General features: G+C 36.4%; 1 protein-coding gene across 1 annotated transcript in view; it reads left to right on the top strand.

Annotated features, from left to right (window-relative positions):
- The window catches only part of PRIM2 (DNA primase subunit 2), a 351,568-nt gene that overhangs the window by 231,702 nt on the left and 99,821 nt on the right, over positions 1-20,045 (top strand). The window contains 2 exon segments of the mRNA XM_078155303.1: positions 3,362-3,434; positions 5,312-5,497. Coding sequence (XP_078011429.1) covers positions 3,362-3,434; positions 5,312-5,497 — 259 coding nt within the window.

The raw sequence follows: 20,045 nt of genomic DNA, 5'->3' as shown, positions 1-20,045 counted from the left end.
TTGCTGATAGCATTTCACAGTTGGAGGGACCTTAGAAATTATTTCATTTAGTCGATCTACTTGAGGCATGGATCTCCTCTACAGAATCTGTGACAAATGGCTTATTAGCTTTTACTTGAATACTTCCAGTAATAAAGAGCTTAGAACCTCTGGAGGCAGACTGTCCCATTTTCAGGAAACTTTTGCTTATTAAGCCACATTTATTACATTAAGCCACAATTTTCTTTTTAGTTATTTTCACTCATTGGTTCTGGTTCTCTACTCTGTAGCCAACCAGAATACAAATTAAACTTCTAGATAATAAAAACCTTTCAGATATTTAAAGACCATTCCCAAAGTCATCTTTCCCCAGGTTGAACATTTCCTTTAGCCAGTCTTCACATGAGATGGTTTTGACTTCTCATGGTGCTAGTGGTGAACATGCTTGGATTTGTCAGTGTTACTTTGTGGTATAGTGTAATAGGTAGAGAGCTGGCCTCTGAGCCAGAGCTGGGAAGATAAGGGTCCAAGGTCTGGCTCTGACACATGCTGATTATGTTACTTAACCTCTAAGGGAATAAAGGGGTGGAGCTGGGGGACTGGGGTGGGAAGGGGAACATTTATCTAGTACTTCCTATGTGTTAGGAACTGTGCTAAAGGCTGAGAATACAAATGATAAAAGAAAATAGTCTCTACTCTCAAGGAACTTAATATTTTAATAAGGCAAGACAACATATATAAGAAAGTAGAGATGAGTGTTTTGGACTGGGAAGTCACAAGGGTGGGGAGTAGAGGCCATAGGGCAATTGATTGACATGTTCTTTCAAAGAGTGGTAATATTAACTTACTTACTATTTCCAGAGATGAAGTGGAAGGAAAGAGGATAAGGAAGTGCGGACAAAAGGGGGGGAAATGATATGATAATGATCAGAGAGCACCAGCTGGTGGATCTAGGTTGAAATATTTATGGAGAACTCTTACTAATCTGATAGTGCCCACTTGGGCCTCCAGGTAGGTGCCAGATTGATACCTATAAAACCATATGCAGAGAAGATTCCCTGGTGGGTGAAATTTCCTTATCCCGGGGTCATCTATACTAATGAAATCATAAATACAGTCCTACTGGATTCCTACTCCTAAAAATATGTCATCCTGAAGGGAATACTGCTTCATTCTTTATTGTTTAGTGTACTTCTGTTAATGCAGCCAAAGATTACAATAGTTTTTTTGGATAGCCATTGAATGCTAGTTGACTTCAAATCCTCTAGGTCTGTGTCACATCAATTTATAAATCTCTTCCTACCTGATACTTTTCTAGTTAATTCTTTTGAACTAGAGTACAAGACTTTATATTCATCCCTGTTAAATGTCACCTTCTTATACATAGCCCATCATTCTCATCTTTTTTGAATTCCAACTTTGTTATCCAACACATTGGCTATCATGCCCAACTTCTTGTCCTTTACAATTTTGAGAGTGTACTGTCTTTGACTTCATCCAAATTTTTGCTAAAAATATTAAATGAAGCAAGGCAGATGAAAAAACAGTACACATACTACTTGAGGTGTCCTTCCAGCTTGATGTTTCTCCATGGATCAAAACTTTTCTCATTGAACTATTCAACCTGTTTTTTGAATCCACCTAACTGTCCTATAATGTAGGCAGAGCAAATGGATTTATTTATGTAATTGGTTTGTGAGTCACTGTGACCTGCTTTTGGATTTTATAACCCTTATGTGTGCTACTGCCCTCTGGAAGCTTTAAATCTTCTTAGTAACACATCCGACGTGATTGATCACAAAATAATTAGCCTTGTTCTAAGTGCCATTGAGATTTGCTAGCATTGCAAGTAATTGTATTTTTACAAAGTAATATTTTAGCAGGTCCATCATCACAACAAACCACATTAGACTTATAGACAAAACCAGTTAAAATGTATAGGATGGATAATCACATTTCTTGGGCAAGCATGATAAATAAATAAACAAACAAACAAATAAATGAATGAATATATGTGTGTATGTACATACATATATATAACATACATACATACATACATACATACATACATACATACATACATACATACATACATTCAACATTCTGGAAAGTCCTGTCAAAAGCTTTTTGGTAAAAACTGTGGATTTGAGTCCCAATACCACTACTCATTGGATGAAAACTTTAAATAAAGTACTTATTTTCTTTAAGCCTCAATTTTCTTATCAGTTAAATGGGGATAGTCAGTTATTAAGTATTGTATCAACTTGAACATGGTAGTACCAGATATTTGCCTGTGTCCCCTTCTGATCTTCCTTCTTCTCTCTCCTGTTTAATTTTTAATGTTTCATCCATTATTGTACTTTTCTTATTTTTTTTTTTGCATAATTATCACTACTCTCCTTCTCTCCTTCCCCTAGAACATTCTTTCCTCTACCAATAAAAGCCATCTCTTATAAATAAATTAGTGTTGTTGTTCAGTTGTTTTTCAGTCACGTCCAAATATTTGTTACCCCATTTGGCTTTTTCTAGGCAGAGATACTGAAGTGGTTTGTCATTTCCTTCTCCAGCTCATTTTACAGATGAGGAAACTGAGGCAGACAGGATTAAATGACTGTCTAGGGTTATACAACTAGTAAGTATGGCCAAATTTGAACTCAGGAAGATAAGTCTTCCTGCCTTTAGGCCTGACCTCTATCCGTTGTGCCACCTAGCTGCCCTTAAATAAATAAATGGATATGGTGATGCAAAACAAATTCACACATAGGATATCTCTGAAAATATATGGCTTATTCTGTGCCTACTTTCTGTCACCTCTCTACCAAGAAGTAGGAAGTACTTTTCATCATTAGTCTTCTAGAGTCAAGTTTGGTCATTGCATTCATTGGAGTTCTCAAGTTTTCAAAAGTTTTTGTCCTTTACAGTGTTGCAATCAGTGCATGAATTGTTCTCTTGATTCTACACATTTCACTCTGCATCAGTTCATACAGCATTTTCCTAGGTTTTTCTCAGTTCAACCATTTTGGCATGTATTATAATCCAGTTTGTGCAGCCATTCGCAACTGATGGGTATCTACTTTGTTTCTGGTGATGTTCAGTAAAAAAAAAAATGCACTATGAGCCGTTTTGTACATTTGGATCCTTTACCTCTTAAATCACTTTAATCACTTTGGGGTATAAGCTTAATAATGATAACACTGTGTTAAAGGGCATGTACTATTTAAGAAGGTTGTGAATTAGTTATCATTATTAATGCTGAGGTTTCTATGTGAAATATTGTATAATTTTGAATTTAACCTTTACAGAAGTTTAAATTTTCACTTGAAACAACCTGCATAGTGTAGATAAAAATCTTAATATTTTCATGTGTGTTCTTTTACCCTAGTCATTCCTATGTTGGTCAAGATTACAATACACAAGGAAATATGGGAAAAATTTCACTGGATCAGCTTGATTCTGTGAGTACCATGTCCTTTAGAATCTAATTTGTTTTTCATGTAAATCAATCAGTGAGCATTTACTAAGTGTCTACTATGTGCTAGGCATTGTGCTAAGTTCTGGAAATATAGAAGATATACGGGCATTCTTTAACAAAAGGATTAATTTTTATAAGAACATATTTAGAATAATTTATCAGAAAGAAAAAACTTTTTCCAAAAGTGTTCAAGATGATTAAATTTCTTATACCTAGTAACCTTTTTTTCCCCCTTAGAGTGAGGTAAAAAGCTGTTTTTAAGCAGAATTTAATCATATGAGAAGGAATAGGTAGAGATGTAATTTTAGAGTTAAGAAGACTACTGTTCAAGTCCTGATCTTTGACACATATCTTTGTGACCTGGTGTAAGTCCCTTCACCTCTAAGTGAGGTGAAATTATAGATTACCAAACAGTTGTTGATCTGCATCGGTAATGGGAGTTTCCTTACTGTACTGATGAAATCACAGATCTGAATTTAAAAAAAAAAGAGCAATTTAAATAGTATTCCTTGAGTGAAATATCCTGGAGATATGCTAGGTAAATGGCATTCATATTTTGAAACAAAGATTTTATACATTTGGATAAGAAGAAATTAAAATTTCCACAATCATAGACATGTATCCTTGGAATGCCACTGTAGTAATGTAGAATACATTTCCACCAAACTACTCTAGATCTGTAGACACATAGACTATTTCTTAGGATTACAGAGCTGGAAGGGATCTCAGAACCTCAGTCCACCTCATACCTAAGGAAGCAAGGTTGTGTGGTAGAAACAATGAATTCTTTAAGAATCTTGCAGGATATCTGCTATTCCTAGGCAGCAGTCCATTCATCTACCTTGAATTACTCCCTTATCCTCATCCTTTCCTCTCCCCCCCCCAAAAAAAGGAAAAAGCTAGAAAGAAATCTCAGGAATAGAGTGATTAATTAATAAACAAATATACTGGACTTATCATCCTGTCACATATACTAATTAAAAATATACTGAATTTTGAGTGAAAAGGAAGTTAAATTGAATCATAATGAGGTGAACCACATAAGAGAAAATTTTGAATGCTTATAGAAATGAGCCAGGGTTCACATCCAACCTATTGCCTTCAAATACTGTAATAAAGTGCTTACTTTTAAGATTCCCAGAAATGGGAATAGAATTGATTACCATCCTCACACAGGTTAGTTGGAACTCATTCTAACTTGTCCATCCTTTAATCTTCTGAAACAACTATTTCATCAGTCTCACACCTTTCTGAGGTCTGTGCCTCTTGTGTATTGCTGGGTGAATGACCTGAGCCTTCATTTCTAGTTGCTTTTTGAAAGGAAAAGATAACCCTTTAAAGTAAGGGAATAGAGCTGGATCCTTATTAATTTTATTGACAGCTGCTCTGACTGTTTATACTTTTTGTGCTCAAACAAGAAGGTACTTTTTTTTTCTTTTGCAGGAAAAATGCCATACTAGTCTTGCTTTTTTGTTCAATTAAAAAGGAATAGATTTGAGTGTTGAAACTAGGGCAATGTGACTTAGAGTGGCAGTGAAATTTAATAGTGTTTTTGGCTCCAGATGTAAGATTGGCCTATATTATTATGTTTATTGTCTTTTACTCTAGTACAGCATGTGCTTTTTAGCTTTAACTGTGTGGCTGTGATTAGAAACCATATCTGTCTGTCTGTCTGTCTATCTATCTATCTATCTACCTATCTATCTATCTGTCTGTCTATCTCTGTAATCACAGGGAATCTTCAATGTATCTTTTTAATTCTTATTTTTTCCAACTAGAATGAATTTATAATTCCTATAGATAAATATTATAAGTCAAGTAGTTAATCTTCCTCATAGCCACAAATTATTTTCCTTACAGCTTGCAATGAAATCATTCCCTCTTTGTATGCGTCAGCTGCATAAAGCTTTGCGAGAACATCATCATCTTCGGCATGGTGGCCGAATGCAATATGGTCTTTTCCTGAAGGGAATTGGCTTAACATTGGAGCAAGCATTGCAGTTCTGGAAGCTAGAATTTATCAAAGGAAAAGTGGATACAGACAAGGTAATTTTTCTTTAATCAGAAATTTACTTATCCTGTTGAATTTTAACCTGACTCATATTTTTTCATTTATTCTAAAAACCCGGAGTGGTATTTTTTGTATTTCTGAAATTGAATCTTCTTGCTGTATGAAATTACTTCATATTTTGTGCTTGCAGGACATGTTGTTTCTCCTACTACAGGGGTGGGGAACCTGCGACCTTGAGGCCACATGTGGCCTTCTAGGTTTTTGTGTACAGCCTGTTGACTGAGTCAAAGTTTTACAGAACAAATCCTTTTATTAACGAGATTTGTTCTGTGAAGGTTGGATTGAGTTGAAGGGCCACACTTGAGGACTAGAGGGCCACATGTGGCCTTGAGGCCTCAGGTTCCCCACCCCTGTCCTAGTAGAATATAAGCACCTGGAGTGTAGAGACTATTTCATTCTTGTTTTGTATTCCCAGAACCTCACATATTATCTGGTTCATAGTAGGTGCTGAATAAATGCTTGTTGATTGATTGACAGGTTCCAAGAAGTTTGATTAATACTTGACATTCATATAGCACCTTAAAATTTGAAAACTAATTCACTCATATTAGCTTATTTGAGCCTTTTAGAAACCCCGTAAAGTAGATATTATAGCTGTTATTATGCTCATTTATAAAATGGAGCTGAAAAAGATTTAGTGACTTATCTGTGGTCACAAGTTAGCTGAAGGGGCCAGATTTGAAATCCAGTCTTCTTGATTCCCAAGTCTAGTACTCTAGCCACTATGCTACATAGGAGAGGCCACATGGGTAGTGGATAGGAGTCAGGAAACCTTGGGTTTGAATTTGGCCTTCAGCACTTACTGGCTTTGTGATCCTAAGCAAGTTATTTAATAGAATTAGCCTAAGTTTCCTCATCTGTAAAATGGGGAGGATAATGCCTACATGAACTTCCTCATAGAGTCACTGTGATAGTGTATCAGATATATCATGAAATATGAAATAATTCAAATAAGACAGTGTATTAAAAATTCTTAAAACCTTAGAGTAGTAGGTAAATAATGATAATAATTATAATGATAATAGTGATTATTGTTATTATGTAGCCCTGTATACATCATACTACTTTACAAAGGCTTCTATATATTTTGGAAACAAAAACATGGTGATGAAAAGTGTAAAGTACCATGCAAAGTAGTTCTCCCTCCCTCCATATAACCTATTTGATATTAATAGGAATTACAATTCTATAGTTGGCTTTGGGGAGTTTTATTTTCCTCTGAGCATTCTATATGAGATCTATTCTGTATAAAACAAGGATAGAAGGAGACGAAACATCTAGGAACTAAGATTAGGGAATAAGGACTCAATGATTCTCCCTAACTTTCCCTTCTTCCCACCCTGCAATATAGTATAGGAAACAGTTTGGCTTGGAGCCAAGCAATTTCAGTACAGCCCGATCATCCTAAATTTTATAAACTTGAGTAGTTCCTTATATACCTATCTACAATAATCACACAGTCCTTTTTCTGTTCATGCCAGATATTAGGTTTTAATTAGAAAATGTATTCATCATCCTCGTTCCTTTCTATGCATTGTAGCGTGGAGTAAATTCAAGGTGTTTTTTTTTTCTAAGGAAAGATAATTTATAGAACATGTGACATTTACCAAGTAAATCATACAGCCAAGGCTTTATTATATCTCCAGCTGTGTACCCGATTGAAAAAGGCCAGATCCTTTTATAGTGTAAAAAACAGTAGACATTTTTCCAGGTGTGTACTGAAGGCAGAATACATTGAAAATTGTCCATAGAATCATCGCAAATTAGAATGGTTCATATAATAGGGATTTGCTTTAAAACAATTTGGGGCACTGCTTCTTAGATTCCTGGGGGTAAATTTTTTTTTTTTATTTTGATCTGAAACATTTGTGTGAGCAGGGTCTGAAGCAAGAGAAAGCACCTATTTGTTAAAAAAGTCATAGCTGGTCAGACTGTGGCTACTGTCTGAAACAGACATTTGCTGGCAAGACTGAGAATGCTGTCATGCATTTAGTTTTGAAATTTTCCTTTTAAAATATGCAAATATAAGAAACTTTCCACTAGTGAACAAAAATGTCATATTTGGTTCTTTTTTGTTTTGTTTTGTGATATGAAAGTAATTTTCTTTTGAAGTTATTTTAAAATGGAAATCAATGAATGTTTTTAGTTTTCTAAGTAAAGATCTAAGAGGCCCATATTTTCATTAGTCTGTTATTGATTACAGCAAATATATTATTTTGGTTGCAGGCATTATAAATTACATGGAACAAGGGAAGCTTACAGCTTGTTAGTTATTTTTGTTTTTGGTTTGTTTTTTTCTGGTCTGGATCTGTGAGTTAGTTTATCAGTATCAGCAACTCCCCTCTAATAACACATATCAACAATGTGTCTGTCACTTCATTCATTTATTCAAAAAAGAATTTATTAAATGCTTAACATGTATCCAGTACTTTTTTGATTCTGGAGACCTGAAGAGAAAAATGGCATCATCTCCATCATCAAGGAACTAATATTCTTTCACATTCTTTTCCTCTTAGAGAGTTGTCAGGGAGACTGAGAAGTTAAGTGCTTTGCCCATGGTCAGTCAGTGTGTGAAGCAGTGGGGCATAGAGCACTGGACTTCCCTTGTCAGAAAGACCCCTTTTCAGATTCTACCTCAGACATTGACTGGTTCTTTAACCTTGGTCAAAGACCCTTAATCCTTGATCCTTAAACTCTTTTAGCCTCCATTTCCTCATCTGTAACATGGAGATAATAATAGCACATGTCTATAGAGTTTGAGAATCAAATGAAATAATTCAGGTAAAGTATCTGGCTAACCTTAGTGCTCCATATACAAATGAGTTGTCATCATATCGGTGAAGATGGTGATGATTAGGATGTATTGGGACAGGGCTTAAATCCATGTATTCCTGACTCTAAACCTGACCCTGTCTCTGACCTCATGCTACTTTTCTATCTTCTCAGTATCCTCTTGTTATGTCCACCTTTGGAGTGGGGAGGTATAAATATTTACGTGAATGGACTTAGCTATCTCTTTTTCTTTGGCATGCCTTTGCGGTGAAATGGTTTTAAGGGCAACTTGGTTTATGAAAATTCTGTTTAGTTAAACGGAGCTGTGTTAGTCATTTGCTAAATGATGCACACTATATAAAAATAATCCTCTTAGTGTAGAGGATTGACAGGCTAAGAAGTGCCATTTAGAAAGACTTATTGCTTTTCATAGCAGATTCAGTATATTAAAAACTTTTTGTAGCTCTCAGTATCCCATGGCTAGTTTTTAATGGATGATATTTAACTTAGTGATCATCCATTAAAAACTAGCTATGGGATACTGCATACTCTGCTGAAAATGATGATTGTGTGTGATGTCACACACTCTTATACAACCCACAGAGCATTTCAGTTGGTCAGCCAAAAGCATTAAGCACTTACTATGTACCTGGAAGGACAGCTAGGTAGTACAGTGGATAGAGTGTCAGGCCCGAAGTCAGGAAGACTTGTTTTGCTGAGTTCAAAATCTGGCCTCACACACTTACTAGCTGTATGACCCTCGACAGATCACTTAACCCTATTTGCCTCTGTTTTCTCATCTATAAAATGAGCTGGAGAAGGAATTGGCAAACCACTCCAGGATCTGCTGAGAAAAAGCCAAATGAGGTCACAAAGAGTTGGACATGACTGAAACACCTGAACAACAACAAATGTACCAGGAAGCAAATAGACATACAAAGGTATATAATAGGTACACAAAGAAAAAGAGAAACCCCAAAACTTTTGTCCTTTAGCTTACGCTCTAGCAGAGGAGACAATATGTAAATAATTGGGTACATAAAAGATAATATATAGAGAAGATGCAAGGTAATCTCAGTGGAAAAGGCACTAGCATTGGGATTTGTGGGGATGCCTCCTATAGAAGTTAGGATTTAAGCTACATTTTGACGGAAGCTAAGAGGTGGAGGTGAGGAGAAAGAGAATTCCAAGCATGGGGGACTATGTGTACAAAGACATGGAGATGGGAGATAGAGTGTAGAATAAAAGAATGGCGGGTAGACCAGAATTGTTGGGTCATAGAGTTTGTGGAAGGCTGTCAATTGTAAGAAGACTGGAAAAGAGTAGTTGATACTGAAGGTAGTAGAGGGAGCTGTTGGAATTTATTGGCGGAGGTTGAGGGGGTGGTGGTGACATGATTAGTCCTGTACTTTAGGAAAATCACTTTGGTGACTGAGTGGAGGATAGATTGAGATAGAGGGAAGCTTGAGCCAGATAGGCAAATTAAGAGGGTATTGCAATGGGCCAGCCAAGAAATGAGGAGAGCCTGAAGTGGGACAGTGAATGGAGAAAAAGGGACTAATTGAGAGATATCACGAAGGTAGCAATGACTAGATTTAACCAAGGTCTTCTACGCTGTAATATTCAATGTTTTCATTATCTTTTAAGCTATAAAATGAGGAAATCTTTTTTCTTAATAGTGTTTTTTCCCAATTACATGTAAAGATAGTTTTCAGAATTAATTTGTGTAAGATTTCTTCCTTCCCTTCCCCCTCCCCAAGACAGTAAGCAATCTAATAGAGGTTATACATGTAGAATCGTGTTAAACATATTTCCACATTAGTCATGTTGTGAAAGAAGAACCAGAACAAAAGGGGAAAACCACAAGAAAGAAACAATACAAAACAACAAAAAAAGTGAAAATAGTATGCTTTGCTCTGCATTCAGACTCTATAGTTCTTTCTCTGGATGTAGTTAGCATTTTCCATCACAAGTCCCTTGGAATTGTCTTGGATCATTGCATTGCTGAGAAGAGTTAAGTCTATCATAATTGATCATTGCACGATGTTGCTGTTACTATGTACAGTGGTCTCCTGGTTCTGCTCACTTCACTCAGCAGTTCATGTAAGCCTTTCCATTTTTTCCCTGAAATCTCTCTGATTTATTTCTTATGGAACAGTAGTATTCCATTACATTCATATACCACAACTTGTTTAGCCATTCCCCAATTGATGGGCATTCCCACAGTTTCCAATTTTTTGTCACCATAAAAAGAGCTGCTATAAATATTACAGACCTAGAAGTGGTATTGCTGGCTCAAAGGGTATGCAAGCCCTTTGGGCATAGTTCCAAATTGTTCTCCAGAATGGTTGGATCAGTTTACAACTCCACCAACAATGCATTAGTGTTCCAATTTTCCCACATCTCCTCCAACATTTATCATTTTCTATTTTTTGTCATATTAGCCATTCTGATAGATGTGATGTGGTATCTCAGAGTTGTTTTAATTTGCATTTCAAAATGAGGAAATCTTAATAGAAATAACAATAGTGATGATGATGATGATGATGATGATGATAGTTTACCTTTATATTTGTTATTTTTTAGTCGTTTTTCAGTCATAGCTGACTCTTTGTGTGATCCCGTTTGGGATTTTCTTGGCAAAGATACTGGAGTGGTTTGCCATTTCCTTCTCCAGCTCATTTTACAGATGAAAAAACTGAGGCAAATAGAGTTGAATGAATTGCCTAGGCTCACATAGCTACGAAATGTCTGAGGCCACATTTGAACACAGGAAGATGATTTTTCCTCTAGTTAAATAGTATATATTCCTTTATTAAGTGAAGGCTCTGCTACTGATATCTCTTCCAGGTTTTGAGACATGGCTGATTTTTTAATAAATGTGACCATTATTGTTCTACAGCATATGTAGATTATGTTGCTTAATTCTATACTGATAAAATTGCATTATGCTGTCATTTATAGAAGATTAGAAATACTTATCTCTTTTACAAAGTTTCCATCAATGGCTATAGGGAGTCAATAGGATTTGGGCCTTTCTTTCCCCCTGTCATTTTAGACAAACCTGCCTCCCCTCCCCTTCCCTTCCTCCAACTCCTCTGCTTGAAAATTTATGCTATGTTTGCAAAATTAAACTATGAGACAAAGTACTGTTGTAATTATGATCATATACCTCTCTCCATATATCATTTAGGTACTTACAGAATTTGTATGACATCAAGAAATTGATGCACATTTTAAGAGTTAGAATGGTTTAGAGGAAAGGGCACTGGACTTGCAGTCAGTACTCATGGTTTTAAATATCAGCTTTAACACTTAGTAGCTATGTGGCTGTGGACAAGTGACTTGATCTCATTTTGCTTCAGTGTCCTTGTCTGTAAAATGAGTATTATTTTCCCCCTTAAACCCTGTCTTTCCCCTTTCCCCCATTGCTGTATAGAGCAATACCATTCTATAACCAGTGAGTCGTCCTGGATTCCTCACTGTCTCTTACTTCCCATATTCAATCTGTTGCCAAGGCCTGTTGATTTCTGCTTTGAAACATCTCTTGAAGAAGCCCACTTCTCTCCTCTGACACTACCATCGTTCTAGTGCAGGCCCTCAGCACCTCATGCCTGGACTATTGCAATAGCCTGCTGATGGGTCTGCCTACCTTGTCTTTTCCCCACTTGAATCCATCCCCCATTCAGTCACTAAATTGATTTTCCTGAAGCATAGGTCTGACCATGTCACCTCTCTACTCAAAAAACTCCAGTGGCCTCCAGGATTAAGCAGGTGTTCAAAGCTTTTCGTAACCTAGCACCACCCTACATTTCCAGTCTTCTTATACATGCCCTCCTGCAATGTAGTTTTCAGTCAACTGACATTGCATTCCTTGCTGTTCCACAAAATTGACACTCCATCTCTTGACTAAACAAAGTGCTGCTAAAAGAAAAATAAGAGCTCCACAGGGTTTACTGGTAGGATAGTGTATCCTTCTCTGAAGGCAGCATTTAACTCCATCAAAATAAAGTGCAAGCTCAGAGAAATGCAGGATTCTTGGCTTAGTCAGAAGGCAGATGAAATTCAGTTTTACACCAATAGTAACAATTCAGTGCTGACCTGAAGGCTATTTATGGCCAAAGACCTATAATGCATCTCAACTCAGCCCTGATGGAGCCACACTGATTAGTGATAAGGACATGATCCCGGAGAGTTGTGATGAACCCTTCCACAGTGTTCTCGACAAACCATCATCAACCAATGCTGAAGCCACTGACCATATATTTCAGGTTAAAAGTCTGTCCCTCTCTAGCTAAAGTTCCAGCTGAAGAAGAGGTTTTGAATGTCATTAAGCTCCTGTTGTGTGGCAAATCACCTGGTGTGGATTCTGTTCCATTTGGTCCACTGCTTATACAAAAGCTGACTGAAATCTTCTGGATTATATGGCAAGAGTATCAGGATGCCTCCATTGTCAATTTCTATAAAGGAAAAGGAAATGGATTATCTTGTGACAATCCCACGGAGTACGGAGGGGGAAAGGAGAGGAGGGAGGTCTCTTTAAGTCATTGCTGGCAAGACACTTGCCAGAGTCCTCCTTACTTAGTTAGCTGAGGCTTCACCTGGAAGATGATCATCTACCTCAGCACTAGCATGGCTTCAGAAAGCTCCAAGGAGCAATAGATATGGTGTTTGCTACCTGGTAACTACATTCAACATGAGCTATAATGAGAACTACTTGGGTATTCGGAATAGATATTGGGCTTTTCATGTCATTGATATACTTTTCCTCAGTCAGGAAACTCCTTCTACCAGTGCAGGTTAGTACCTTTTCTACAAATTATAGTCTTAGAATTACCTAATGTACTGAGAGATTGAGTGATTTATCCATGGCCATATGTCTAGTATGTATTAGAAGCAGGTCTGATGGCATGGCATAGTGAATATAGAGATATGGCCTTGGAGCCAGGAATACCTGGGTTATGTCCTATAGTTAACTTGGGTATCATTTAACAAATTTGGATACCATATCACACTGCTTGCTGGTAACCAGTATTTTTAGTGTCTCTCCCTCTTATTCCCAGCCTAGATTTTTGCCATGACAAAGGCCCTTTCTGTTACAAGGATAATAATAATTTATAGAGGGCTTTTCTCATGCCAGCCTTGTCAGAGATTGACACGAAGACTTTCCTCATGTCGGCCTTGTGATAAGTAATACACGTATTTTACAGATGAGGAAACTGAGGCTTACAGAGGTTAAGTCTTGCCCAAAGTCAAACAACTATAAATGTTGATGCTGGGAATTGACCCCAGGTCTTCTGACTTCAAATATAACATTTTCATAATTATCACTTCCTAATTTACAGGTCCTTATGGTTCTTATTGTAGGTATGTAGCTGTTTTCTCTTAAATCAACAGGGACAATGCATTGGGTTATAATACTACTCTCTGGTTTTCATCATTTGGTCACTACCATCTTCCCTAGACTTCCTGCTACTAGAGTAAATTATGTGTTTTCTCAGACTCCTCACATAATGCATCTCTCCCTCCCCACCCCCACCCCCCACCTCCTCAGCCCGAAATAAGCTGCTTTGTTGTTGTGTTATTTTTCAGTTGTGTCCAACTCTTTGTGACCCCATTTGGGGTTTTCTTGGCTTAGATACTGGAGTAGTTTTCTATTTCCTTCTCCAATGCATTTTACAGGTGAGGAAACTGAGGCAACGGGAGTTAAGTGACTTGCCCGGGTCACATCTAGTAAGTGTCTGAGGCTAGGTTTGAACTCAGGTCTTCCTGACTCCATGTCCAGTGCTGTAACCATATTTAGCTGCCTGAATGGATTGCTTAATCATTTTTCCCCCCTCATTTTTACTTACTTTAGCCTGTGTTTATTGAATTCATGCATTCTTAGTTTTTTTTTTTCTTTTTGGTTATACTGCTTCTCTCATCTTCTGAAGTTATGCTAATTTTTTCTTGAAGAAGATATATTTTGGGGGCCTTAAAATAATACAAAAATCCTATGTTAATGTGATTATCATGCAAAGCATAAGTATCACAGGAACCTGTCATCAGACATCAATTACTGTGATTACTGTCAAGTTAAGCAAAATTATTATTATAGTCTAAGAAATTACCAATTTCTCTTATAGCATCTTCTAAATAGTAATAAAGTGATTTTGGCAACTACTTGTTAAGTATTTGACATTAATGATTTTTATCAGCCATTTGATTCATCAGACTAGTACCAAGTAATCATGCCAGGCTGCGTAATGGAGTAAAAAGTGGCCATTGCCTATTAGATGGTCCTTCAGTTGCAGTTTGAGGATTGGAATATTATTAACTTACAAAGTCACCACATCTTCAGTAACTGAGTCATTTTGGAAATAACACAGTCTCACCAGGCATCATTAGTTGCACAAAGATTGATTCTCCAGAAAAATAAATAAATAGATAGCAAGAGGAGCAAGTGCATTTTAAAAAATCTAATTCTCCTCCAGAAACCTCAGAAGGAAACTATAAAATTACTTAGCTCTTCACTCCAATTTTCAAAATACATATTTGTTGATCATATTTGGTAAATATTTAGAGAGGCAGCCTGACAGTGTTAAGAGAGTTGACTCTTGGAGGTTGGAAGACTTGAATTCAAATTCCTACAAATCTTTTAACCTTTGATTGCCTTTAAGACTGGAAGTTGAAGAATAGCTGTTCAAATGTGTATATGTGTGTGTGTGTGTGTGTGTGTGTGTATGTATGTATATATATATATATATATATATACACATATATATATATATATACACATATATATATATACACACACGTATATATATATATATATATATATATATATATATATAAATTTTCATAGTCTACTTCATGCTGAATTAAACATAGAAAAAGAAAGACCATTAGTCTGGAATGTGAAAGGAAAATGATTTGTTTGATAGATGTAATGAGAGATTGGCCAAACATCATTGAAAGGCATGTAGTTAAAAATGTAATCGAATGAGCTAAACTGTCATGAAGTTTGGAATTAAGAAGTTCTGATAGAGATAAAAATGGGAACAGAATGAAGAATGCTACATGTGGGCCAACTTAAAAAAAAATTTCATCCTTAGGAATACAAGAGTTATAGAATGTTAGAACTTGGAAGAACCTAAATGATCATCTGGCCAACACTCTCATTTTATAGATAAGGAAATTGAGGTACAGAGAGGTGATGTGCCCATATTCAGTAAAGTAGGCTGTAAAAGAGGTCGTGTGAGTAAAATAAGTCACAATTAACAGCTAATTTCTTTAAATTTAATTTAAACTTACTTTAACTTATGTAATTGGTTTATTTGTTAAACAGGTATTAAATTAACATTGTTAATTAATGAACAGCATGCAGGTAGGCGTGAATGGGCTCTTAAATAGTCTGCAGAGTCTACATAATGCATAGACTTAGAGACTAAATGGTCCTACCCTAAGTATTCTAGTTCTTCTCTTCCCATCCCTCTAATACAGGAATCCCACTTCTGACAGGTACTTATCCTAGCACTGTTTGTGGCTTATATAACCCTTCATGAAATTTGATATTATTTTAAAAAAACCAAAGGTAGTTCTCTGTACAGATGGATGCAATATAGAACAAGAAATTTCTGAATGACTTGGGTTAATAACAGAGCAAGTTTTAGACTTAAAGCCTGGGACATTTTGAAAATGTAAGTAATGATAGCCAATGTGGTGCTCACAAGTGGAACTCAATGACACATGGAAATAAAAACATAAATAAAATAAATCAGAGTGTAGAGTAAGATTCCAAAATTATCTGGAATATTCAAGCACATATATCAGCTCACATGGCACCTTTCACATACAAAATTTAAAAACTGTTTGTTGAATAAATGAAAATGGCTTTGACATCTGATCAGGCCAAAACAGGATACATTCTACTGATCTTAGACAATGCCATTGTCTCTCAGTACCATCAGACTTCGGTGAAAATCTGTCAGAATTTACTCCCAAGATGCAGAACTCTAATATTTACATAACCGTTTTTCCAAAGTCAAATATAGGTTAAAATAATATTCAAATATGTTAAGCAAGAGGTGGATAATTAGTTGCTCTCATCATCATCATTAATTAATGCCTGGCACTTGTAAGTTGATTCAAAATGCCAAATATTTAAATAGTTGGGGCTCTGATTAGGAAATTTAAATTAATCAATCAGATATTTATTGAGTGCATACTATACACAAAACTTTGTACTTGGTGCTATGTCGGGATATTAAAAAGTATAAATATTGCCTTTGTCTTGAGGACAATTTAGTTGGGGGAGATGAAGGATAGACAAGAACATGAAAAGTTCAGTAACAATATGAGATAACAGTAATGACATGTACCAGTGTAGTATGTGATCAGTTGATAAATGAGTAGTGTATATGAGTGCTATGATTCAGGGCAGGAAGACATCATTGTGAGCTATAAAGGCATTAAAAATCTCCTAAAGGTTTTTGTCACATGCCCCAGAGTTAGAATAAAATATTACAATTTATTCCAGTCGGGCACTAAATGTACACTTTTGAACCTGGCATGTATCACCTTCCTTGGGTAATGATTAAAGGAAGTGATATTTCCCCAGGCGAAATGATAAAATAGTCTTGAATTTGTCTTTGTCACTCCCTTTTTTTCCTTTTCCCCCAGGTACTCAGTGCTTTACTGCTGCTCAGGATTCTTCCTAGATTCTGTAAAGTTACCTTACCTATGAATTCCTTATAAGATTTTACTGACTTAATAGTGAATTAGTTATGTCTGCCATGAATATTTAAACTTTAGAAGAGGATGGAACTCAAAGGAATAAACCTCTAATGGTGAAATTTTAGGCTCTCTATTTTATCCTGTCGGATCAAATATAAACAACTGTATGATATAAAGCCCTTTACAACTTAATTCAATCTTTCCAGGCTTATTTTATGTTACTCCCTGCTTCATGCATTCAGCCTCATTGGTCTTCTTGCTATTCCTCACAAGTGACGTTCCCTCTCTGGTCTTTGCACCTTTGCATAGGTCTCCCCTCATGCCTAAAATGTGCTCCCTTTTCACCTCTGCCTTTTAAAATCCTCTCTTCCTTTAAAGCAGATCAAATGCTATCTCCTACATCAGGTTTTTCCTGATTCCCCCTTGCTGCTAGCACCTTTCCCATGAAAGGTCCCCGTATTTATTTCACAACATTTGTGTATACTCATATCCTCTTGCACCTAGTGCAGTACCTGGCATGTACTTTCACATGCTTCTTGACTGACCATGATCCCCAGGGTAGTGTGGAATTCAGAGCAGAAGGACCTTCTTGGTCTCCTTCAAATAATAACGTATGGGCATTTGCCTACATGGAAACTGCCTTTTCTTTTAGGTCTACTATTTGTTATATAAGTGGAAAATTTATAAGCCAAGCATAGGTTTGTATGGCCAGGACTATTGTGTAGGACTATTAGGATGGTGAAGGGCTTTCAGTTCATGCCATGGGAATTAGGAATTAGGAAGAAGTTTAGTCAATTAGTGTGTTGTAAAGCATTAATTAAGCATTAACTATGTGTCGTGCAATATGCTAAGTATTGAGGCTACAAAGAAAGTAAACAACCATAAAAGAAACCCTAATAACATTAAAAAGCAAAACAACAAGCACAGACCCTATTCACAAGTGTTGTACATTTTAATGGGAGACAGCGTGTAAATATCTAGCTTCATGTAAGAGATAGATAAATGGGTGGATAGATAGATGGATAAAAGTAATTAAAAAGGGATGGCTAGGTGAAGGGAGCAAGGAGAGCCTCCTGCAGAAGGGCCTCCTCCTTTATTTTCCAGCTTACATTTGAGCTGAGTCATGAAGGAAACCAGGGAAACTTAAGAGATGGAGGTGAGGAGGCAGAATATTCCAGGCATGGATGGTAGCCAGTACAAGGCCATAAAGTCAGAAGATGGAGTATTTTGTCTAATCAACTTCAAAAACTAGGCCTGTGACAATGGATTTTAGAATTCATGGAGTGGAGTGTGGTTAAAGAAGCCTAGAAATGTTTGTCCTTGGAGAAGAAAGGACTCTAGGGAGAAGAGAAGGACATGATAGTCATCTTCAAATTTTTTTGAGAGGTAGAGGAAGGATTTTACTGGTCTGCTTTGCCCACAAGTCATAACTAATGTCAACAAGTATGAAGTTGTAGTAAGGCTAACTTCTGCCTCCTGACCTCCCTGAATACCTAGCTCCCTTCAAGGCCAAACTCAAGTGCCATCTCCTTCAAGAGTTGTTTCCTTAATCCCCAGTTTGTTAGTGCCTCCTTTCCCATCCCTATGCGTTTATTTTGTGAAGACCTTGTACTTTCTTTTTAGTTAACATATTCTATCTCCCTGTTAGCTCTTGGATTACAGGGACTTTCACCTTTGAATTGTATTTCTATATCCTGATAGAGTTCCAGGAACATCATAGGTGCTTAATAAATATCTACTGTGTCGATGTAAAGAAAAACTTCCTAAAAATTAAAGCTACCCAGAAGTGGAATGGACTGTCTTAGGGAGTCATGCGTTCACATCATTTGAGGCTCCAAGAAAAGCTTCAGTGGGCACTTGACCAACATTTGAAGAGATAATTCTTTAGATGTGGCCTCCGATGTCTCACCTAACTCTGAGATTCTGCAGGTTTTTGATTTCACTTAGTGTATACCAGATTTACTATTTTTAGCATCAGGAGTTGTAGTAATGTTTGTGCAGTACTTTTTGCTTTACTTTGTATATATAGAGAATTTATTGCTTTAATATTGACCTTTAAAATACCCATATGCTAAGGGTAGACAGATGGTAGTGGAAAAGGGAGATAAGAAGAAAAAACTCTAACCCTATTTAACATTCATACACACATACCACATCCTCCTTGAAGTTCAAAAATATAGTTAAAAATGAAATTGTGGCCCTGTGAGGGAGGTGACAAGTGTCATGTAAGGATGTTATTACTAATGAAATGAACTCATTTTCTGAGGAATAGTTCTCATTCACTAAAGTTTAGATTTTGTTTTGCTCTAATTAACCTCTCCCAGTTTAAATCTTGTACGGCTTTCTTTTCCACTTTCTCTTATCTTAATAGCATTCTGCCTTGCCCCTTCTGAAAGGCTTCCTAGCTTATTGTAAATTTGAGAATATTCATTCTGTGTTCTTTTTTTTTTTTTGATATTTCAGTTTTTCCAGTGCCATCTTTCTTCATCTAGCCTTTTCATTCTCAAAACTAATTGTTACCCAGTCTTTCTAAGGGAGACACTTTGCTTTTTCACAGGAAACCTTTGATGGGTGGGAGAGCTTATATATGCTTCTAGAAATTATTAAATAGTTTCTCCGTAAAAGTCAAATTCCTTCAGGATTTGTCTCTTTCCCTATTTTCCTCCTCACATTTTTAGTTTAATTTCAAAATTAAAAGTTGTTTTCCTTGTAACAGCAGTGTATTTACAATGCCATCATGGACATGGAGGAGAGCCATGTAAAAAGTGTATAAAAGTACAAAGATAGTTGGGTCTAGAGTCAGAGACTCAAGATTCAAATTTCACCTCATACATAGCACCTGTGTGAAGTTGAGAAATAATTTTACATTCCTAGACCTCAGTTTCTTCATTTACAAAATTAAGAGATTGGATATTTGGCTTCCGAGATACTTTTAACGCTAAAATCTTTGACCCCATAAAAGATATGCCCCACATAAGAGATATACCCATACAACTCATTATAGCACCGAAACTTTCTTCTGTGAAAAACTTTTAA

The sequence above is a fragment of the Phascolarctos cinereus genome, unplaced genomic scaffold (genome assembly GCF_003287225.1).
Source record: "Phascolarctos cinereus isolate Bilbo 61053 unplaced genomic scaffold, phaCin_HiC Scaffold_5;HRSCAF=322, whole genome shotgun sequence".
Lineage (NCBI taxonomy): Eukaryota > Metazoa > Chordata > Mammalia > Diprotodontia > Phascolarctidae > Phascolarctos > Phascolarctos cinereus.
Note: the sequence above shows the minus strand (reverse complement) of the source record. Positions and strands in the feature narration are given on the sequence as shown.